The sequence below is a fragment of the Aquarana catesbeiana genome, linkage group LG02 (genome assembly GCF_042186555.1).
Source record: "Aquarana catesbeiana isolate 2022-GZ linkage group LG02, ASM4218655v1, whole genome shotgun sequence".
NCBI lineage: Eukaryota > Metazoa > Chordata > Amphibia > Anura > Ranidae > Aquarana > Aquarana catesbeiana.
Genome location: NC_133325.1, coordinates 87,554,192 through 87,576,885, shown reverse-complemented (window position 1 = coordinate 87,576,885; position 22,694 = coordinate 87,554,192). Strand labels below are relative to the sequence as shown.

Sequence of the window (22,694 nt, the reverse complement as noted above, 5' to 3'; positions counted from 1 at the left end):
TACTAATTTGCAAAATTTTATAACAGAAACTAAGAAAAATGCATTTTTTTACCAAACTTTTGGTCTTTTTTCATTTATAGCACAAGAAATAAAAATCCCAGAGGTGATTAAATACCACCAAAAGAAAGCTCTATTTGTTTGAAAAAAAGGACAAAAGTGTCATTTGGGTACAGTGTTGCATGACTGAGTAATTGTCATTCAAAATGTGAGAGCACCGAAAGCTGAAAATGAGTCTGGTTAGGAAGGGGGTTTAAGTGCCCAGTGGGTAAGTGATTAATCAATATACGAGATGATGACATTCAAAAGGGAGAATTCATATGTGTATACATGCACGCATCTGAAATTTCATGATATGTTGTAAGAGTAACTGGTATAAAAGACAAATGCTTATTTTAGTAATAAATAAAAATGGTCGTAGGATACAGATGAATCACAGTTGGGGTCAAGCTATGCATTGAGAACATGAGGGCATTGAATAGGGTCAACACGTTTCGTGGCCAATCGCCACTCATCAGGAGTAGGGATGAGCCGAACACCCCCCGGTTCGGTTCGCACCAGAACCCGCGAACGGACCGAAAGTTCGCACGAACGTTAGAACCCCATTGACGTCTATGGGACTCGAACGTTCGAAATCAAAAGTGCTCATTTTAAAGGCTAATTTGCATGGTATTGTCCTAAAAAGGGTTTGGGGACCCGGGTCCTACCCCAGGGGACATGTATCAATGCAAAAAAAACTTTTAAAAACGGCCGTTTTTTCGGGAGCAGTGATTTTAATGATGCTTAAAGTAAAAAAAAAAAAGTGAAATATTCCTTTAAATATCGTACCTGGGGGGTGTCTATAGTATGCCTGTAAAGTGACGCGTGTTTCCCATGTTTAGAACAGTCCCTGCACCAAATGTCATTTTTAAAGGAAAAAATCTCATTTAAAACTGCTTGCGGGTTTAATGTCATGTCGGGTCATGGCAATATGGATGAAAATCAGTGAGACAAACGGCATGGGTACCCCCCAGTCCATTACCAGGCCCTTTGGGTCTTGTATGGATATTAAGGGGAACCCCGCACCCAAATTAAAATAAGGAAAGGTGTGGGGCCACCAGGCCCTATATACTCTGAACAGCAGTATACAGGCGGTGCAAACAGGACAGGGACTGTAGGTTTGTTGTTAAGTAGAATCTGTTTGTAATTTTGAACATTTTTAACGTGTTTAGCTCCAGCCAAAAAATCTTTTCTAAGCTTTTTGGAAAACATAGGGAAGGGTTATCACCCCTGTGACATTTGTTTTGCTGTCTTTCCTCCTCTTCAGAAGATTTCACCTCACTTTTTTGTCCCAATGAAAAATGTTTTTTGAAAATTTGGGTTTTTTTGTGGAACAAGGATTGGAAAGCATCAGTGGAAAGGAGAAATTGTTTTCCCATATGAACTCTTACAGGAGAGAATTTCCCTTCCTAGGGGTAGATTTCATCTCACTTCCTGTTGTCTCCTTCCGTTTGCAAGTAGGAGTCGTTTGTAAGTTAGATGTTTGAAAGTAGGGTCCTGCCCTATATACTCAGCAGAAATTTGGGCCTTAGGTGTTGCTGTGGCCACAACACTGTAAGCCCTCACAGGGCCCTGCTGTGAAATATTAGATCAAGAATTGTAATTACATGCCCCTGTTGAACAGGAGCTGAAAAATTAGGCCTTAGGCACTGGTGCTGGTGCCACAACACTGCAACCCCTCACAGACACTCTAGTTGGAACGCAGGAACGAGCCCTGCTGCAAAGTATTGCTTCAAAAATTGTAATTACACGCCCCTGTTAGACAGGGGCAGGAAAATTGGGCCTTAGGCACTGGTGCTGGTGCCACAACACTGCAACCCCTCACAGACACTCTAGTTGGAACGCAGGAACGAGCCCTGCTGCAAAGTATTGCATCAAAAATTGTAATTACACGCCCCTGTTAGACAGGGGCAGAAAAATTGGGCCTTAGGCACTGGTGCTGGTGCCACAACACTGCAACACCTCACAGACACTCTAGTTGGAATGCAGGAACGAGCCCTGCTGCAAAGTATTACATCAAAAATTGTAATTACACGCCCCTGTTAAACAGGGGCTGAAAAATTGTGCCTTAGGCACTGGTGGTGGCGCCCAGAACCAAAAATGTTCTTACAAGCTATCAGCGTGATGATTGAGGAGGAAGAGGATAATTACTCAGGGATAGTCACTCAGCATCAGCATAGGCAGTCTTTGAAGGGATCTGAGATTTCAAAAAAAATTATTCGGTTACATCAGCATCAGGTGCTTGGTAGCTGGTGGTGATCCAAGACTCATTCATTTTTATGAAGGTCAGCCGATCGACCGAGTCGGTGGACAGACGCACCCTGTGATCGGTTACCACGCCTCCAGCAGCACTGAATGTGCGTTCCGAAAGAACGCTGGATGCAGGACAGGCCAGTAGCTCAATTGCATACTGTGCAAGCTCTGGCCAGTGATCCATCCTCAAGACCCAGTAACCCAGAGGATTTTCGGTGGGAAAGGTGTCCAAGTCTGATCTTGCCCCTAGGTATTCCTGCACCATGTAAAACAGACGCTGGCGATGGTTGCTGGAACCGATCATACCTTGGGGCTGCGGACCAAAAAATTGTCTGAACGCATCGGTCAGACGGCCACCTTCTCCACCGCTCCTTCTTTGACTGACCGAAGCCTCAGCAACACGTTGTCCAGAAACAGGAGTTTGTAACCTCCCAGTCTCTGGGAACGCGTTGCACAGACCTTTCTGCAAGGCCTCCCGAAGATGTTTCATCCTCTGCTCCCTCTGCGATGGCAAGATAAGGTCCGCAACCTTACCCTTGTAACGTGGATCAAGGAGGGTTGCCAGCCAGTATTGGTCCTTCTCCTTGATACCACGAATACGAGGATCCTTACGCAGGCTTTGCAGGATCAGGGAGGCCATGCAGCGTAGGTTTGCTGAGGCATTCGGTCCGGAGTCCTCTGGGTCACTAAGAACGACATGGTCCGCAGCCACCTCCTCCCAGCCACGTACAAGTCCATGTGTTTCTTGGGACTGATCCCTTAAAGACTGCTGCTGATGCTGAGTGCCAGGCTCCACCTCCATACTGACACAATCTTCCTCCTCCTCCTCTTCCTCCTCCTCCTCTTCCTGTGTGATTGGCGGGCACGCAGGAACACTGTCTGGATAAAGGGGGCCTTGAGAGCTAAGGAAGTCCTCCTCTTCCTGCCTCTGTTCTGCCTCAAGTGCCCTGCCAATTATTCCACGCAGCGTGTGCTCCAACAGGTGGACAAGGGGGACAGTGTCACTGATGCATGCACTGTCAGTGCTCACCATCCTCGTGGCCTCCTCGAATGGTGACAGGACAGTGCATGCATCCCTGATCATGGCCCACTGGCGTGGGGAAAAAAAACCAAGCTCCCCTGACCCTGTCCTGGTGCCATAGTCGCACAGGTACTCATTGATGGCCCTCTGCTGCGTGTGCAGCTGCTGCAGCATGGCCAACGTTGAGTTCCACCTCGTGGGCATGTCACAGATTAGGCGGTTCTTGGGCAGGTTAAACTCCTTTTGGAGGTCCGTCAGCCGAGCACTGGCATTATATGACCGGCGGAAATGCACACAGACTTTCCTGGCCTGCCTCAGGACATCCTGTAAGCCCGGGTACCTGCCCAAGAACCGCTGCACCACCAAGTTAAGGACGTGAGCCAAACAGGGCACATGGGTCATTTGTCCCTGTCGGAGGGCAGAGAGGAGGTTGGTGCCATTGTCGCAAACCACCATTCCTGCCTTAAGTTGGCGTGGCGTCAACCACCTCTGAACCTGCCCCTGCAGAGCTGACAGAACCTCTGCCCCAGTGTGGCTCCTGTCCCCCAAGCACACCAGCTCAAGCACCGCATGGCATCTTTTGGCCTGCGTACTTGCGTAGCCCCTTGAACGCCTACGGAGCACCGCTGGTTCCGAGGAAGAGGCCATGGAGGAAGAAGAAGAGGAGGGGGTGGAGGAGAGAGGTGTGTCACAATCAGCATTTTGGAGGCGTGGTGGCCTCCAAACCTCCAACCTCCAACACTACTGCACCTTGTCCTGCATCCTTCCCAGCTGCCAGCAGAGTCACCCAATGCGCCGTGAAACTTAGGTAACGTCCCTGTCCATGCCTGCTGGACCATGAGTCAGCGGTAATATGCACCTTACCGCTGACCGCCCTGTCCAGCGAGGCATGGACATTGCCTTCCACATGCCGGTAGAGAGCCGGAATCGCCTTCCGTGAGAAAAAGTGGCGTTTGGGTACCTGCCACTGAGGAACCGCACATTCCACAAACTCACGGAAGGGGGCAGAGTCTACCAACTGAAAAGGCAGCAGTTGAAGTGCTAGCAATTTTGCCAAGCTAGTATTCAACCGCTGGGCATGTGGATGGCTGGGAGCAAACTTCTTTCGGCGGTGCAGCAGCTGGGGCAGGGAAATTTGCCTGGTACAATCTGACGTCGGTGTACCAAAAGCAGATTGCCCACAAGTACTTGGCTGTGACACACCTAATTCTACACCTTCATTCCTCTCACTGCAGGTCTCAGAGAGGACTGAAGGTCTAGTGGGGTTGGAAATCTCAGCTGATGAGGAGCAAGGAGAGATCCTCTTTGTTCTTTGGTGTGGGTCTTTTAGATACGCTTGCCAACGAACTGCATGGCAGGTCAACATATGTCTGGTCAAGCATGTGGTACCCAAGCGGGAGATGTTTTGGCCACGCGAGATACGCTTGAGACATATGTTGCAAATAGCAGCGGTGCGATCTGATGCACTCGTCTCAAAAAAGGCCCACACCAAAGAACTTTTTGAATAACCCGCAGAGACTGCAGCGCCCTGCACATGTGGAGCTTTGGGGTGTGATGCAGTCAATGTGCTGCCCTTAGGCTGGCCCCTGGAGGGCATCCTGCCTCGTTGGTGATGTGCCGCCGCCTCCTCCTCCTCCTCCTCCTCCTCTCTCCTATCAGGCACCCACGTTGAGTCAGTGACCTCATCATCCCCTCCCTCCTCATCACTGGAGCAAACCTGGCAGTATGCTGCAGCAGGGGGAGCATGACTGCCAGATTGCTGTCCTTCTTGGGCACCCCCTCTGTCCGTGCTCATGTTACTGCCTTCATCGAGCTCAGTATCGTCATCAGAGCCTTCCAAACGCTGGGCATCCTCCTGGAGCATGTACCCAACACTGTGGTCAAACAGTTCGAGGGAATCCTCATGAGGACATGGTGGAGCTAGGGAAGGAGTCACTGATGACATTGAGCTGAGGGAAGAGGCCGCTGCTTTGCCAGACAAAGCACCCTGGGCATGGGTGAGAGAGGATGAGGAGGATGAGGACGGCTTGGTCATCCACTCGACCAAGTCTTCCGCATGTTGCGGCTCAACACGGCCAGCTGCCGAAAAAAAGGCCAAGCGTGTCCCATGGCCACGTGCTGATGAGGATGCACCGTCTCCACGACCAGCACTAGACACAGAGCCTGCTTGCCCTCTCTTATTGGCTTGTGACTGTCTGCCTCTCCTTCTTGGCCTTCCAGACATACTAATGGCCTGTAGCTGCACTAAGCTGGGATAGAACACCTGTAATTTTCTTCAAGTAGCTTTATATACTGTAACCAGACAAGCCTGCCTGTCAGTAGGAAGATAACAGGAACGGATCTAGCTGAACACTGTGAGCAGGACGCACTGTACTAAATGTAAATAGTCTAGCTGCCTGACCGTGGTACTAATAGGATCAAATAGAACACCTGTAATTTTCTTCAGGTAGCTTTATATACTGTAACCAGACAAGCCTGCCTGTCGGTAGGAAGATAACAGGAACGGATCTAGCTGTACACTGTGAGCAGGACGCACTGCACTAAATGTAAATAGTCTAGCTGCCTGACCGTGGTACTAATAGGATCAAATAGAACACCTGTAATTTTCTTCAGGTAGCTTTATATACTGTAACCAGACAAGCCTGCCTGTCAGTAGGAAGATAACAGGAACGGATCTAGCTGAACACTGTGAGCAGGACGCACTGTACTAAATGTAAATAGTCTAGCTGCCTGACCGTGGTACTAATAGGATCAAATAGAACACCTGTAATTTTCTTCAGGTAGCTTTATATACTGTAACCAGACAAGCCTGCCTGTCAGTAGGAAGATAACAGGAACGGATCTAGCTGAACACTGTGAGCAGGACGCACTGTACTAAATGTAAATAGTCTAGCTGCCTGACCGTGGTACTAATAGGATCAAATAGAACACCTGTAATTTTCTTCAGGTAGCTTTATATACTGTAACCAGACAAGCCTGGCTGTCAGTAGGAATTTAACAGGAACGGATCTAGCTGAACACTGTGAGCAGGACGCACTGCACTAAATGTAAATAGTCTAGAAGATAACAGGAATGGATCTAGCTGAACACTGTGAGCAGGACGCACTGCACTAAATGTAAATAGTCTAGAAGATAACAGGAACGGATCTAGCTGAACACTGTGAGCAGGACGCACTGCACTAAATGTAAATAGCAGGAACGGATCTAGCTGAACACTGTGAGCAGGACGCACTGCACTAAATGTAAATAGTCTAGAAGATAACAGGAACGGATCTAGCTGAACACTGTGAGCAGGACGCACTGCACTAAATGTAAATAGCAGGAACGGCTCTAGCTGAACACTGTGAGCAGGACGCACTGCACTAAATGTAAATAGCAGGAACGGATCTAGCTGAACACTGTGAGCAGGACGCACTGCACTAAATGTAAATAGTCTAGAAGATAACAGGAACGGATCTAGCTGAACACCGTGAGCAGGACGCACTGCACTAAATGTAAATAGCAGGAACGGATCTAGCTGAACACTGTGAGCAGGACGCACTGCACTAAATGTAAATAACAGGAACGGATCTAGCTGAACACTGTGAGCAGGACGCACTGCACTAAATGTAAATAGCAGGAACGGATCTAGCTGAACACTGTGAGCAGGACGCACTGCACTAAATGTAAATAGCAGGAACGGATCTAGCTGAACACTGTGAGCAGGACGCACTGCACTAAATGTAAATTGCAGGAACGTATCTAGCTGAACACTGTGAGCAGGACGCACTGCACTAAATGTAAATAGTCTAGAAGATAACAGGAACGGATCTAGCTGAACACTGTGAGCAGGACGCACTGCACTAAATGTAAATAGCAGGAACGGCTCTAGCTGAACACTGTGAGCAGGACGCACTGCACTAAATGTAAATAGCAGGAACGGATCTAGCTGAACACTGTGAGCAGGACGCACTGCACTAAATGTAAATAGTCTAGAAGATAACAGGAACGGATCTAGCTGAACACCGTGAGCAGGACGCACTGCACTAAATGTAAATAGCAGGAACGGATCTAGCTGAACACTGTGAGCAGGACGCACTGCACTAAATGTAAATAACAGGAACGGATCTAGCTGAACACTGTGAGCAGGACGCACTGCACTAAATGTAAATAGCAGGAACGGATCTAGCTGAACACTGTGAGCAGGACGCACTGCACTAAATGTAAATAGCAGGAACGGATCTAGCTGAACACTGTGAGCAGGACGCACTGCACTAAATGTAAATTGCAGGAACGGATCTAGCTGAACACTGTGAGCAGGACGCACTGCACTAAATGTAAATAGTCTAGAAGATAACAGGAACGGATCTAGCTGAACACTGTGAGCAGGACGCACTGCACTAAATGTAAATAGCAGGAACGGATCTAGCTGAACACTGTGAGCAGGACGCACTGCATTAAATGTAAATAGTCTAGATAGAAGATAACAGGAACGGATCTAGCTAAACTGAATACAGTGTATATATATATATGCAACACCTGGGATGCATATATATACACAATACACTGTAAGTGCAGCTAACTGACTGACTGTTCTGCCTAATCTATCTAACTCAAATCAAATGACACTGTCTCTCTCTCTCTCTCTATCTCTCAGCACACCGGAACACACACTACACAGGGCCGCCGTGCAGGCGGCCTTATATAGTGTGGGGTGTGTACTAAATCCCCTGAGCCATAATTGGCCAAAGCCACCCTGGCTTTGGCCAATTACAGCTCTCTCTACTGACGGCGCTGTGATTGGCCAAGCATGCGGGTCATAGTGCATGCTTGGCCAATCATCAGCCAGCAATGCACTGCGATGCCGCAGTGAATTATGGGCCGTGACGCGCCACACGAATTTAGCGCGAACGGCCCATAACGTTCGCAATTCGGCGAACGATCGAACAGCCGATGTTCGAGTCGAACATGGGTTCGACTCAAACACGAAGCTCATCCCTAATCAGGAGCAAATGCATAGTATATCTGAAAAAAATGAAAAAAGGTACCAAATAGGATCTAATGTTTTCCCCAGATGGTAAGAAAAAAGGTTGGGGCAAGGGGAAAAAAGAAAGGTATCCCCCTGGAATACTTACATATAAATTGTTCTACATAAACAGTGTTGCAAGTCACACCTTTCTATTTTTTCTCACCCCTACCCTTTTGGGGAATTTCATGATCTTCATACTATTTTTTCCTTATTTTCGTTTTCTTTTCTCTTTATGTGGTACATGATTCCCTTCACTCTGTATTAACCACACTTTTCACCTTTTCAGGCAATAATGGGTGTTATTTTATAGTCCATGAATATATACAATATATACTGATACTATTCACACATATTGGTCCTATATCATTTACTCTACAGAAATATTTGAATTTTTTTCACCCTTTCCTATTATACTTGGAGGGTGCTTCTGGGGTGTGTCGGTGCGCTTGCTTCTTCCTTGGGTTCATTCCCTCAGCGAATGGGATAGACTTGCTTCGCAGATCCATTCTTTTTTTCCCCTTGCCCCAACCTTTTTTCTTACCATCTGGGGAAAACATTAGATCCTATTTGGTACCTTTTTTCATTTTTTTCAGATATGCAATGCGTTTGCTCCTGATGAGTGGTGATTGGCTACAAAATGTGTTGAGCCTATTCAATGTCATCATATGCTCAAAACATAGCTAAACCTCAACCGTGATTCATCTGTATCCTATACCCAGTTTTATTCATTACTAAAATTAGCATTTGCCTTTTTATACCAGTTACTCTTACGAGATATCATGCGATTTCAGATGCGTGCATATATACATACAGTTGTGCTCATAAGTTGACATACCCTGACAGAATTTATGACTTCTTGGCCATTTCTTTCACTAATTAATTGTTTTTGGCTGAAGTAATTTATTATCAATCACCTTTGTTTACTCTTTTTAAATCATAATTGCAACAGAAACCACCCAAATGACCCTGATAACATGCACACAAGTTGATACGAAGGGGTTTGGATGGCTATTAAAGGTAACCATCCTCACCTGTGATCTGTTTGCTTGTAAATAGTGTGTGTGTATAAAAGGTCAATGCGTTTCTGGACTCCTGACAGACCCTTACATCTTTCATCCAGTGTTGCACTGACATTTCTGGATTCTGAGTCATGGAAAAAGCAAAAGAATTGCCAAAGGATCTGCGGGAAAAGGTAGATGAACTGTATAAAACAGGAAAGAGATATAAAAAGATATCCAAGGATTTGAGAATGCCAATCAGCAGTGTTCAAACTCTAATCAAGAAGTGGAAAATGAGGGGTTCTGTTGAAACCAAACCATGGTCAGGTAGACCAACCAAAATTATAGCCACAACTGCCAGAAAAAATGTTTGGGATGCAAAGAAAAACCCACAAATAACTTCAGGTGAAATACAGGACCCCTCTGAAAACATGTGGTGTGGCTGTTTCAAGATGCACAATAAGGAGGCACTTGAAGAAAGAAGGGCTGCATGGTCGAGTCACCAGAAGAAAGCCATTACTGCACAAATGGCACAAAGTATTTCGCTTACAATATGCCAAACAGCACAGAGGCAAGCTTCAAACCTTCTGGCACAAAGTCATTTGAAGTGATGATTCCAAAATTGAGCTTTTTGGCCACAACCATAAAAGCTACAATTGGAGAGGAGTCAACAAGGCCTATGATGAAAGGTACGGAGGTGGATCGCTGATGTTTTGGGGATGTGTGAGCTACAAAGGCACAGAAAATTCTTGGCACGATGAATGCAGTATGTTATCAAAAAATACTGGAGGAACATTTGCATTCTTCAGCCAGGAAGCTGCGTATGGGACATACTTGGACATTCCAACATGACAATGATCCAAAACACAAGGCCAAGTCGACCTGTCATTGGCTACAGCAGAATAAAGTGAAGGTTCTGGAGTGACCATCTCAGTCTCCTGACCTTAATATCATTGAGCCACTCTGGGGAGATCTCAAACATGCAGTTCATGCAAGACAGACCAAGAATTTACACGAACTGGAGGCTTTTTGCCAAGAGGAATGGGCAGCTTTACCATCTGAGAAGATAAAGAGCCTCATCCACAAATACCACAAAAGACTTCAAGCTGTCATTGATGTTAAAAGGGGCAATACACGGTATTAAGAACTGGGGTATGTAAACTTTTGATCAGGGTCATTTGGGTAGTTTCTGTTGCCATTATAATTTAAAAAGTGTAAACAGTTGATTGATAACAAATGGCTTCAGCCAAACACTAACCATGAATGAAAGAAAAATTTTGTGTTATCATTCATAGTCTCTGAAAAATGGCCAAGAAATCATAAATTCTGCCAGGGTATGTAAACTTATGAGCACAACTGTGAATTCATTCTCCTTTTTGCATGTCATCATCTTGTATATCGATGAAAATACTCATGTTCAATTATGTATCACATGCTATGAAGTATGCTTTGTTTTTATGTCAAACAATTTACTTAATGTCTCCTACCACGTGTCTTGTGCCTCACTCAAAGTCCCAAAAACACCCTCTCTTTTTACTCTAATCACCTTCATTTCTTTTAGGAGATATTCCTCCTTCTCTCAGAGTACCATCCTGATACCCAATACCTGAGAATTCAGAGATAATAGTACAAGAAATGACCAGTTCCAATGCACTTTACAATAACACATACACTGTACAATTACATTGGATCCCTATATATGATAGATTCTCATTATGACCAGTCTAGTGGTCATCAGCACGTCAATGCAACCAGGTAATCAAGTTACCGGTATTTTATTAGTCAGTGATAAACAACAAATAATTATCAAATCATTATAATTATAACTAATAAGTATTGACAAACTCCAGACTTTCTATAATTAGATGCTCCATGTCACATTTAAGATTCCTCCATCATTCATCCTGGGATCTAACTTTAAAACAAGGAAGTAATGCAGTATATTTCCACCAACACAATATGGCAATTATGATCTTCATGATTTAAAAACTATAATTTTGAAACTACAGTTCATTCTTTTCTGTGCCCTAATTCTAAAGGTTCCAAAATTATTATTACTGGATAATGGAGGTGATTGATGGAAAAAGTGATATGCTTTGATTAGAGGTGACTCACAGATGTACAGAGGCAGATTGGTCTGCAAAGGTGGATATACTGGGCTTATCCCTGTGTAGGAGTAGGGTATCCACACAGGTGATACTCGAAAAATTAGAATATCGTGCAAAAGTTAATTTATTTTACTAATGCAACTTAAAAGGTAAAACTAATATATGAGATAGACTCAGGACAAATCACGGCTTGAACTATCTTGTTTTGCATGTAATAATTGTGATGATTATGGCTTACAGCTCATGAAAACCCCAAATCCACAATCTCAGAAAATTAGAATATTATGAAAAGGTGCAATATTCTAGGCTCAAAGTGTCCCACTCTAATCAGCTAATTAAGCCATAACGCCTGCTAAGGGTTCCTGAGCCTTTAAATGGTCTCTAAGTCTGGTTCAGTAGGAATCACAATCATGGGAAAGACTGCTGACCTGACAGTTGTGCAGAAAACCATCATTGACACCCTCCATAAGGAGGGAAAGCCTCAAAAGGTAATTGCAAGATAAGTTAGATGATCCCAAAGTGCTGTATAAAAGCACATTAATAGAAAGTTATGTGGAAGGGAAAAGTGTGGAAGAAAAAGGTGCACAAGCAGCAGGGATGACCGCAGTCTGGAAAGAATTGTCAGGAAAAGGATATTAAAAAGTGCTGGGGACTTTCACAAGGAGTGGACTGAGGCTGGAGTCAGTGCATCAAGAGCCACCACACACAGACTGATCCTGGACATGGGCTACAAATGTTGTATTCCTCTTGTCAAGCTACTCCTGAACAAACAACGTCAGAAGCGTCTTACCTGGGCTAAAGAAAAACAGACCTGGTCTGTTGCTCTGTGGTCCAAAGTCCTCTTTTCTGATGAAAGCAAATTTTGCATCTCATTTGGAAACCAAGGTCCCAGAGCATGGAGGAAGAATGGAGACGCACACACTGCAAGATGCTTAAAGTCCAATGTGAAGTTTCCACAGTCTGTGTTGATTTGGGGAGCCATGTCATCTGCTGGTGTTGGTCCACTGTGCTTCATTAAGTCCAGGGTCAACGCAGCCAGGAGATTTTGGAACACTTCATGCTTCGTTCCGCAGACAAAGCTCTATGGGGATGCTGACTTCATTTTCCAGCAGGACTTGGCACCTGCCCACATTGCCAAAAACACCAAAACCTGGTTCATTGACAGTGGCCTGACCTGAACCCCATAGAGAATCTATGGGGCAATGCCAAGAGAAAGATGAGAGACATGAGACCGAACAATGCAGAAGAGCTGAAGGCTGCTATTGAAGCATCCTGGTCTTCCATAACACCTCAGCAGTGCCACAGGCTGATAGCTTCCATGCCACGCTGCATTGAGGTAGTAATTGCTGCAAAAGGGGCCCAAACCAAGTACTGAGTACATATGCATGCTTATACTTTTCAGAGGTCCGATATTGTTCTATGTACAATCCTTGTTTTATTGATTGCTTGTAATATTCTAATTTTGTGAGATTGTGGATTTGGGGTTTTCATGAGCTGTAAGCCATAATCATCACAATTATGACAAATCACGGCTTGAACTATCTTGCTTTGCATGTAATGAGTCTATCTCATATATTAGTTTCACCTTCTAAGTTGCATTAGTGAAATAAATGAACTTTTGCACGATATTCTAATTTTTTAAGTATCCCCTGTATTACATAGAAGTAGACCTCCTTCCTTTCAGCACTGCCTGAAGATGCATGCTGCTGCGTATTGAAATTCTAGGTTATGCTCTTACTGCTTGCATCCCAGGACACCATTAAACAATAAAATAGTGGCAACCTCCCCCATGGCATGCCGGCAGATGCTTTTTGGCAGTCAAACAGTAGCAATTCAAATGTCTTTGGCAGCCACCTGTAGGATGTCTGCAGTCTTGACAAGATGTCTGTAACATTTCCACAGTCCTTAATGTTAAACCAGCTTTTTTATCATTGCAACATGAAACGCCAGATGCAAATACGGCGTCCCATTGCTAAAAAAATGGGCATGCCCCATTTATACTCAATATTTGCTATAATTATGCAACATTTTTAGCCTATTGAACCATGCCTAGATTTATTAGTCTACACCCATATATTACTGCTGTGTCATATATGTGCAGTTAGGTAATGTCTGGTTTTGTCCATGAAAAAAAAAAAAAGAGAACTCCACATATAGCTGTTAATATGATAAAGCCTCCATTTGTTTGTCAGATAACAATGTTATATAAATATAATAAAAAAAATAACACTGTAATTGTTAATTTTGTGCCCTATATCTATCATTGCATTGTACAGCTCCCTGATCAAGATATGACTTCTAGAGATGGACTAAGCATGTCCAAAGCCCTACGTGCCTGATTCCGACAGGACAGCCGACACTGCAGAGTGCTAATCACAAGCAGTGAGACATTTCCCCATCTGTGCAGCTGCGAATCGGGAAATGTCTCACTGCCTGGGATAAGCTGTGTGCAGTGTTGGCTTCCTGGCGGGATCGGGCACGTAGAATTTCGAACATGCCCAAGCCTATCTCTAATGACTGCATATTATAAGAGCGTCACAAAGTCTTCTAACCATACCTGGAAATGTAGGAAATTCGAAATTCCTGAAAATGGGGACCAAGGAGTGCTGGGTGGGGCTAATAGTGGTACACGAAAGTGAGCTACGCCAAATGCTGGCTTTGGCCAAATTGCACTTAAAAGTGGGAGGAGCTTAAAACATAGGTCCAAAGGCAATGGTGACAATATGCAACAAACAGGCAATTTTGGGATTCAGCTCACAAGAATGATGTCATGCATGCTGCATGTTTTCAAGGATTGCAGGCTGTAACTGGAAAATTACCTGATTCCGGTAATGACCCTCCAACCTATTCAAAATTCTGGGTCAATTCCAGCAAGTTCTCAGGTATACCTGTAACTCTTCTCAGGAGGCCCTGCCCTCTCTTTTTTAGTTTTGCTGCATTCTTTGCCAAGAGCTGGCCAGATAAGGCAGCAATAAAAAGTAAAGTAAACATCAATTATTAAAATTTGGTGCCAAGTATATGTCTACAAGCAATTTTGAGTGGTGACCATTTTATGAGCTAATATATTACTCATGAGAATGCAATTTATTAATCTAACAGAAATCACTATTTTGCTGTAGCGATATGTATTATTCCCCTTGCACACTGGGACAATAGAACTGCTATGCATGCCTCTTGGCATTTTGGTGTCCAGCCCCGTTGCCTGCAGTTTGTCAAAGTCTATAGCAGGCTGCAGCTTAAGAGTGCTGATTGATGTTGATCGTAAAGTCTTTATTACTTTAGTTTTTCATAAACTTGGGACAATTGATTTTGATGGTAAACTGGAATAGATTTTCCTGACCAACTGCTATTATTCACTTGTGAAAATGCTAGGCCCAGCACGAAAGCTCCATGCACACTAGTGTTTTTTTATGCCACTAGAAGATGTTATTATAATTTTTGTTCTGCTCCTAGAAGCTAAATAGTGTTATCCTATGTGTCCATGCACACTACTTTAGGCTATTAGCGTTATTTTGAGCTTCGGTGTCTAGGGGCAGAAAAAAAATGTTTTTGTAGAGTTTCTTGAAACATTTTTCCAGCAGAAATGCTCTTCAAGCTGCTAAACACTCCTAAACGCTACTAAATGCAAAAATGCTAATAAAATGCTAACGCTCCTAAACACTCCTAAAACGCTGCTAAAATGCTGCTAAAACGCTACCACATAAATCTACTACCAGCGTTTTTTAGCCAGCATTTTTTCTAGCATTTTTTAAGCTTAAAAAAAATGCTAGTGTGCATGGAACCTAATAGCGTATTTATTTATTCCAGGTATCTACATATTGCCAACAATTTATACAGCACTTTACATACAGTATATTGTACAATTACATCAGTCCCTGCCCTTAAAGTGATTCTAAAGGCAAAAAGGTAAAAAGCCTTCTGTGTGCAGCAGCCCCCCTCAGCCCCCCTAATACTTGCCTGAGCCCCATCTCAATCCAGCAATGTTGCACGAGAGCCTCGGCTGTCCAGGGACTCTCCCTCATTGGCTGAGACCGCAGTGGAAGCCACTGGCGTCCGCTGCTGTCAATCAAAGTCAGTAAGCCAATGAGGAGAGAGAGGGGGTGGGGCCAAACCATGGTTCCATATCTGAATGGACACACAGAGCAGCGGCTTGACTCGGGTGCCCCCATAGCAAGTTGCTTGCTGGGTTGGCACTCGGCAGGAAGGAGGAGCCAGGGGAGCCGAAAAAGGACCCGAGAGGAGGAGGATCTGGGCTGTGCAAAAGCAACTGCACAGAGCAGGTAACTATAAAATGTTTGTTATTTTTTAACCAAAAAAACTTTTAATATTACTTTAAGGAACTTACAATCTAAGGTCCCTGCCTCTCATGCATACTAGTGCAAATTTCCCTACCAACATGTGTTTGGAGTATGGGAGGAAACCTATGCAAACACAGGGAGAACATACAAACTCCATGTAGATCGGGTTGTGGTTGGGATTTGATCTGGTGACCCTGGTTCTGCAATACTAACCACTAATCCCTGTGCTGTGTAAAAATAAGTATGTTTAGCTAGTACAAGCATGCATGTTTAAGGCCCAAAAGATGGCATCCTCCTGTGCAGTCACAATCTTGCTGCCTAACATGAATATTTGTACCTGCAGTGGAGACGAGTCCAAAAAAAAAAAATACAATAGCAATGTGCTGGGAAAGTCCATCACTTGCCTTCCTGTGAACAGACATAGCCGGGGGGGGGATCAGTTAAGACCTACAGACACGCAACCTTTCCCCAATAAGATTGTAAATGGCCTGATCAGGTGAATATGATTTTATGTCTACCACATGCCATATATACTCGAGTATAAGCCGAGTTTTTCAGCACATTTTTTTGTGTTGAAAAAGCCCTCTTGGCTTATACTTGAGTCACTGTGCCCATCTGCAGCCTCATGCGCCCGATTTTCCGGGCGCTGTGACATGCAGTCTAGTCGGCAGCCATGCAGTGTAACAAAGCCCTGCCTCCTCCTCCTCCTCATCCTCATCCGTGATAGGCGGAACACTGACTCACTGCTGGCAAACTGAATCAGTGTTCCATCACAGACGAGGACGAGGAGCAGGCGGGGCTTTGTTACACTGCACGGCCTCTGACCAGACTGCATGTCACAGCGCCGGTGTTCTGGAGTTTGGAAATCAGGTACATGAGGGCATGCAGATGGCACAGCGAGGCATGAAGATGACACAGTGAGGCATGCAGATGGCACAGTGAGGCATGCAGGTGGCACAGTGAGGCATGGAGATGGCACAGTGAGGCATGGAGATGGCACAGTGAGGCATGCAGATGGCACAATGAGGCATGCAGATGGCACAGTGAGGCATGGAGATGGCAAAGTGAGGCATGGAGATGGCACAGTGAGGCATGGAGATGGCACAGTGAGGCATGGAGATGGCACAGTGGGGCATGCAGATGGCACAGTGGGGCATGCAGATGGCACAGTGAGGCTGCAAATGGGCACAGGGAGGGTGCAGATGGGCATTGTTGACCCTCTTTTCCACTTACAGTAGCTGCTGCATTTCCCACCGTAGACTTATACTCGAGTCAATACGTTTTCCCAGTTTTTTGTGGTAAAATTAGGTGCCTCGGCTTATATTCGGGCCGGCTTATGCTCGAGTATATACGGTAACTCATTTTTAGAGAGAGCATTGCCTAAAGCCCCATACACACTATTAGATTTTTGTCTTCAGATTTACCAAAACCATATAATATGAGGTCAAAGCTTAACTGCTTGCTGCCCGCCCCATTTGACGGCTGGGGATTTAGAGTCTCTTAGTGCCCACCGTTGAATAGGAGACACTTCACACTACTCTCCATAGACACACATAACCCCTTCTAATCAACCCTATGAGAAACATTCTCACCCTCCCCCAATAGTCCTTATCTTCCAACAGATAACTGGAGAACTAGATTGATACTAAAATAGACCACAGGTTTTGTCACTAAGTCAGGACTTGATAAAGCAAGTTAGACCACCTCATAAGTACCAAGACACTAAGAGACCCTGAGACGACATGTGTAGGTTTATGTTGAAGTATCAGCTCTTGCATTTGTACCACAATCTTGCTAATTGAAACACCTGTTTTTGTTTGAAAAAGGATTGAGATTTCTGTATATGTTTTTTCTTTATAATAATAATAAAATGTGTTTTAAAAAAAAAAAATGATGGCAGGGCGGTGAAGCTCTCATTCTGGGGCACGCAGCTCTCCGATCGCGGCCGCGCCGTGTTGCTAGGACACAGTCCGACTCCGATCTCCGTAAAGAGCCATGTCCGCAGCTCTTTAACCATGTGATCGGCTATGTCCAATCACAGCCGGTCACATGTAAACAAGGAAGTGCCGGTAATCGGCTCTCCTCGCCTCACACTGACAGAGTGTGAGGAGAGGAGAGCCAATCAGCGGCATCTCCACACAGGGGGACATCTAGGAATGTAATCAGGGCACTGATCATCAGTGCCCTGAATACAATAGTGCAATACAGTGTCACCAATCATTGCCCACCATTGCCCACCAATGCCAGATATCAGTGCCCACCAGTGGCAGCAATCAGTGCCTACCACTGCCCACAAGTGCCACCAATCAGTGCCCATTAGCGAAGCCAGTCAGTGCTGGCAATCAGTGCCACCTATCACTGCTGTCAATCAATGCCCATCAGTGTCGCCCATCAGTGCCACCAATCAATGCCCATCAGTGCCCACCAGTGCCACCCATCAGTGCCCATAAGTGCGGCATATTAGTGCCTCCGCATCAGTGCCACCTAATCAGTGCCGATAAGCGCCGCCTCATCAGTGCCCATGAGTGCCACCTCATCAATGCCCACCAGTTCAGCCTCTCAGTGCCCATCAGTGCCACCTCATCAGGGCACATCAGTGAAGGCGAGGCATTTACTGACAATAAATTTACTGACAATAAAAAAGTAAAAAACCTTTTTTTTTTCAAAATTTTTGGTCTTTTTTTTTTGTAAAAAATAAAAAATCCAGCAGTGATTAAATACCACCAAAAGAAAGCTCTATTTGTGTGAAGAAAATGGTAAAAAAATTGTTTGGGTACAGTGTAGCATGACCGCGCAATTGTCATTCAAAGTGCGACAGCGCTGAAAACTGAAAAATGGCTTGGGCAAGAAGGGGGTGTAAGTTCCCTGTAGGCAAGTGGTTAAAGCGGGGGTTCACCCACACCGCCAAAAAAAAAAAAAAAAAATATTAAAAGCCAGCAGCTACAAATACTGCAGCTGCTGACTTTTAATACATGGCCACTTACCTGTCCCAGGGTCCAGCGATGTCGGCAGGGGACGCCGAGAACCCGCTCGGTTCTCGGCAGCTGCCGCCGCCATCCTAGGTGAGGGAATCAGGAATTGAAGCGTTGCGGCTTCACTTCCCGGTTCCCTACTGTGCATGCGCGAGTCGCGCTGCGCATCCTAAATGGTCCCCGCTCTCTCCTGGGAGCTGTGTGTTCCCAGGAGACAGCGCGGTGGGGACGGGAAGAGGCGTAGACTCCCATGGGAGTCTATGCCAGAAGTGGGTGCAAATACCTGTCTTAGACAGGTATCTGCACCCCCCTCCCCCCTGAAAGGTGCCAAATGTGACACTGGAGGGGGGGAGGGTTCCGAAAAGCGGAAGTTCCATTTTTGTGTGGAACTCCGCTTTAAGAGTTTCAATTTGTATGCAATCAGGCAGGCCCTTGCACTACATGGTTTGAGTAAATCTGAAGACAAAAATCTGCAGAAAATCTAATAGTGTGTATAGGGCTTTAGACTCTCTCATTGCTCACCAGTATTTATTAAAATATGCTCTTCATCCTCCACAGAAACAAAGGATTTAATCCTGATGCTTTAAGAAATATATTCCGCATTTGGCAGTGTTTCTTTTTCATCTTTTATTGTTATCTTTTTTATGATTTCTTCTTGGTTCCAACAATATTTTCCAAGACATTAGTTTATGAAGTGCAGGCAAATCCCATTAGCTCAAAGCTCCAGACACATATCACTGGAGCAGATACAGTTTCACTTTATTAACTAGACTAAAAATATATTTGACTTTTTTTTCCTGTAATGTGGGGGAAAAGTGCATTATTTAACTACACACAGGTTTATAGCCACAAAAGAAATGAAGAAAATGTTTCAAATGCTATATGTTTATATTGGGAATATTCAGAACCGAGGCGCATTTTTAAAATGGCTTTTCTAGCGTTTATTTATTTTTGAATTGTAGCTGGATGTTCCTATTGTGTTTGCAATGATTACTGGTTTCTGCTTTGAAACGTTTCATTATAGGCACTTTAAACAGAAAGCACTGAAGGTAGAGGGTGCAACTGATGTTGTTGGGTTATATATTATATAAGCTTGCAAAATTGCAGCCCTACAGTTATATGCTATTGGGAAGGGAGGTTAAAGTGAACCTGCTTCGGTCTGCATTGGCGGATTACAGGATTACTTTAAAGTGCACCTGTGCCCAGACTATAGAGGTTAAAGTATTTACGTATTCTTAACAATTGGTAAATTAAGTTAAAATAAATCATTGACCTCTGTAACTGCAGGAACCATTAAAGTTAGGTTGTAGTTAATTTCTCAGTAGCCTAGAGCACCTGCACTGCATTTGCATTACAAGGCTGGAAGGCTGCCAAGTCACTGCTGTGAGAGGGAACAGAAGTTAATGGGATGCAACTTTTTTCTGGGATGCAACTTCTTTCTGAAAACACTAGATATTTGACAGGCATGACTGTCTTCTGCTTCTATCATTTCTAACGTAGCCATTGAGCAAATATGCAAGTGAAGAGTTTGATTTGACTTGCGCCATATATGCAGTGCTGGACAAGGTCATCTGGTGTCCAGGGCGGAAATGACAACCTAGCCCCCCCCCCCACCAACTCCACTTCCCCGATATGTGATCATCATGTCTTAGAAAAAGTTCCCTCCCTACCCCCCTTCCCCCCCCAAAAAAAAATGCCGCACTAATCTGTACACTCACCCCTCTAAGTATAAATTCCCTCTGCAAGCCAAAGTTCTCCCCAAACAAAAATGCACAAATTCCACCTCCAACTAGTATAAACCCCCCCTCCCAGCACAAATTTTTGGCCTCCAGGCCCCCCTCCTAGTTAAATTTCTCCCCCTTCATTCCCCCCTTATAGCACCAATCCCCCTCCAAAATAAAAATCACCCCTCCTAGCTCAAGTTCTCCCCCCACAATATTTACAGTCCCAGCAGATGGAAGGAGCTGGCGTGGAGAGCAAAGCCCACACTTCCTCCCGGGTCTCTCCTCCTCTCTGCTGCTGACATTACTCCTGTAGGCATAGAAATGCGGAGGGGGTGTGTCAGGTGTGCCTGAACACACTCTAATCACTATGTGCAGTGCCGATTCCCCCTCCTGGCCAGCCCCCCCCCCCCATGGTATGCCTCCCCCCAGCTGCTGCAAGGGGGATGTTTCAGGATGGGGAGTGAGTGAAGGGGCTAGTAAATATGTCTTTACCGGCTCTTTCCTTTTCTAAATGAACACAGTGAACATACTCACTCACTGTGTTCATTCATAACTGAAGTATAGTAAACTGTGTTTATTATGCATCGGTTCCTGAATGAACAGGAAGCCGTTCAGCACAGAGCACTTCCCATTCATTCACTGTCCAGTGCAACTGAGGCTGCAGAGAAAAGCATTAGAATTTTGGGGTACACACCCTAATGCAATAGGGCTGCCCACACCTATGCCTGTAGGTAAAGTTTACTGTCACTACTCCTGTAGCAAGATCCCAGCAGTGTAGAGGTGGGGACTCACACTCACCCTGTGACCCCTCCTCACCACATGAGTTCACTGCACCTGGGGCAGCTGCCCCTCCTACCTCCCCTTCCCCCTTGTCCAGGCCCTGCATACGCGTTCTGGGTCAATCAGTAAGAAATTAAGTTAAACCAGACAGCCAGGCAAGTGATATTTTTAGAAGGAGATCGGCAATGGCAGTCCCTATATGTATTTGATGCCTAAAATCTTTTTTATATTAGTAGAAACCCTGTAAGTAAGTGCTGTATTCTTAGTGAACCATTACCAATTAGCCAGTGCACACTGATAATCAGAGGACCCATAACCAGATTTATGGACCAATGGTTTGTATATTACAATATTGCACTAATGTAGTCTTGCACTAAGGGTCCTTTTTGTGTGGGTTTCCTCTAAGTGCACTGGTTTTCTGCCACAACCCAAAAGCACCATGGTACCCTTGTAAACTTTAGGTAAGTTTGTGCCTACTTTAGCCCACTTTGTGCTTGACTGACTGCAGAAGAAATATATTGCGTAAGCTTATCTTGGTAGAAATTGTGGAATTTGCTGGAACTATATATATGAATGCAATACATACACATACAATATATTACACATGCATCTGTGTTATTATCCATTGCCTTTCCATCACAGCAACTTACCCCATTAACACCAAAGCTTCCATGAAATTCTTCAGGAGTAAATTCATATAGCAAGCCAGCTCCAATCGCCGCTCCTAACAGTTGGGCACAGACATAACAAACGGCACGAAACAAGGAAATCTGAGATGACACCAGGAATGCCACAGTCACAGCTGGATTAAGATGTGCACCACTGATATGCCCAATGGACTGGACAAGCGTCCCAATGCCCAGACCAAATGTAAAGGATATCTGCAAGACTGTCGGAAGTTGTGATGGCCAAGTCAATGTCGAGCCAAGTCCAAAGAAGACAAATATCAAAGTTCCCAAAAGTTCTGCAGCAAATGCCCGTGTGAATGCCCCACTACACATCTCCATGATCATTATTGGATAATGCACGGCCAGAAGAGAAGAGAAACTCCTTATTAGAAATGTTTGCCTTCTGTAGATCTCAAAGAATGATATGGGAAGGAGCACAGCAACAAATTATATACAAGGTAGGATGATTGCAATGTTACAAGGGGTGGCACCCAGCCCACAGAAAATGATAGCTCCTATCTTTCTGAAACACAAAAACTTTCATACTGTTCCAGAGGCTCCTTTAGTAATGATGATACAGGTGAACATCCTTCCCAACAAATTATGTCTGGATAGAAGGAGCCAATAGGCATGTCTGTCCTCTGAATACTTGCAGCTTAGATGAACAAAATGTTACAGGAGAGAGCAGACACTTTCCTTAGTATATGTAAGTATTGTCATCTGTGAACACATGTGATCTATTCATGCCACATTGTTGACTTGCTAACATGAGACACTAAGATGGAAGTCAATGACTTGTATGAAAATCGCTCCTCATTATATACTGGT

General features: G+C 44.7%; 1 protein-coding gene across 1 annotated transcript in view; it reads right to left on the bottom strand.

Moving 5' to 3' along the window:
* LOC141127021 (aquaporin-5-like) overlaps window positions 1-22,434 on the bottom strand; it is a 45,902-nt gene extending 23,468 nt beyond the window's left edge. The window contains exon 1 of the mRNA XM_073613145.1: window positions 21,849-22,434. Coding sequence (XP_073469246.1) covers window positions 21,849-22,211 — 363 coding nt within the window. The 5' untranslated portion in view covers window positions 22,212-22,434. The remainder of the gene's footprint in view (window positions 1-21,848) is intronic.
* Window positions 22,435-22,694: the final 260 nt, after the last annotated feature.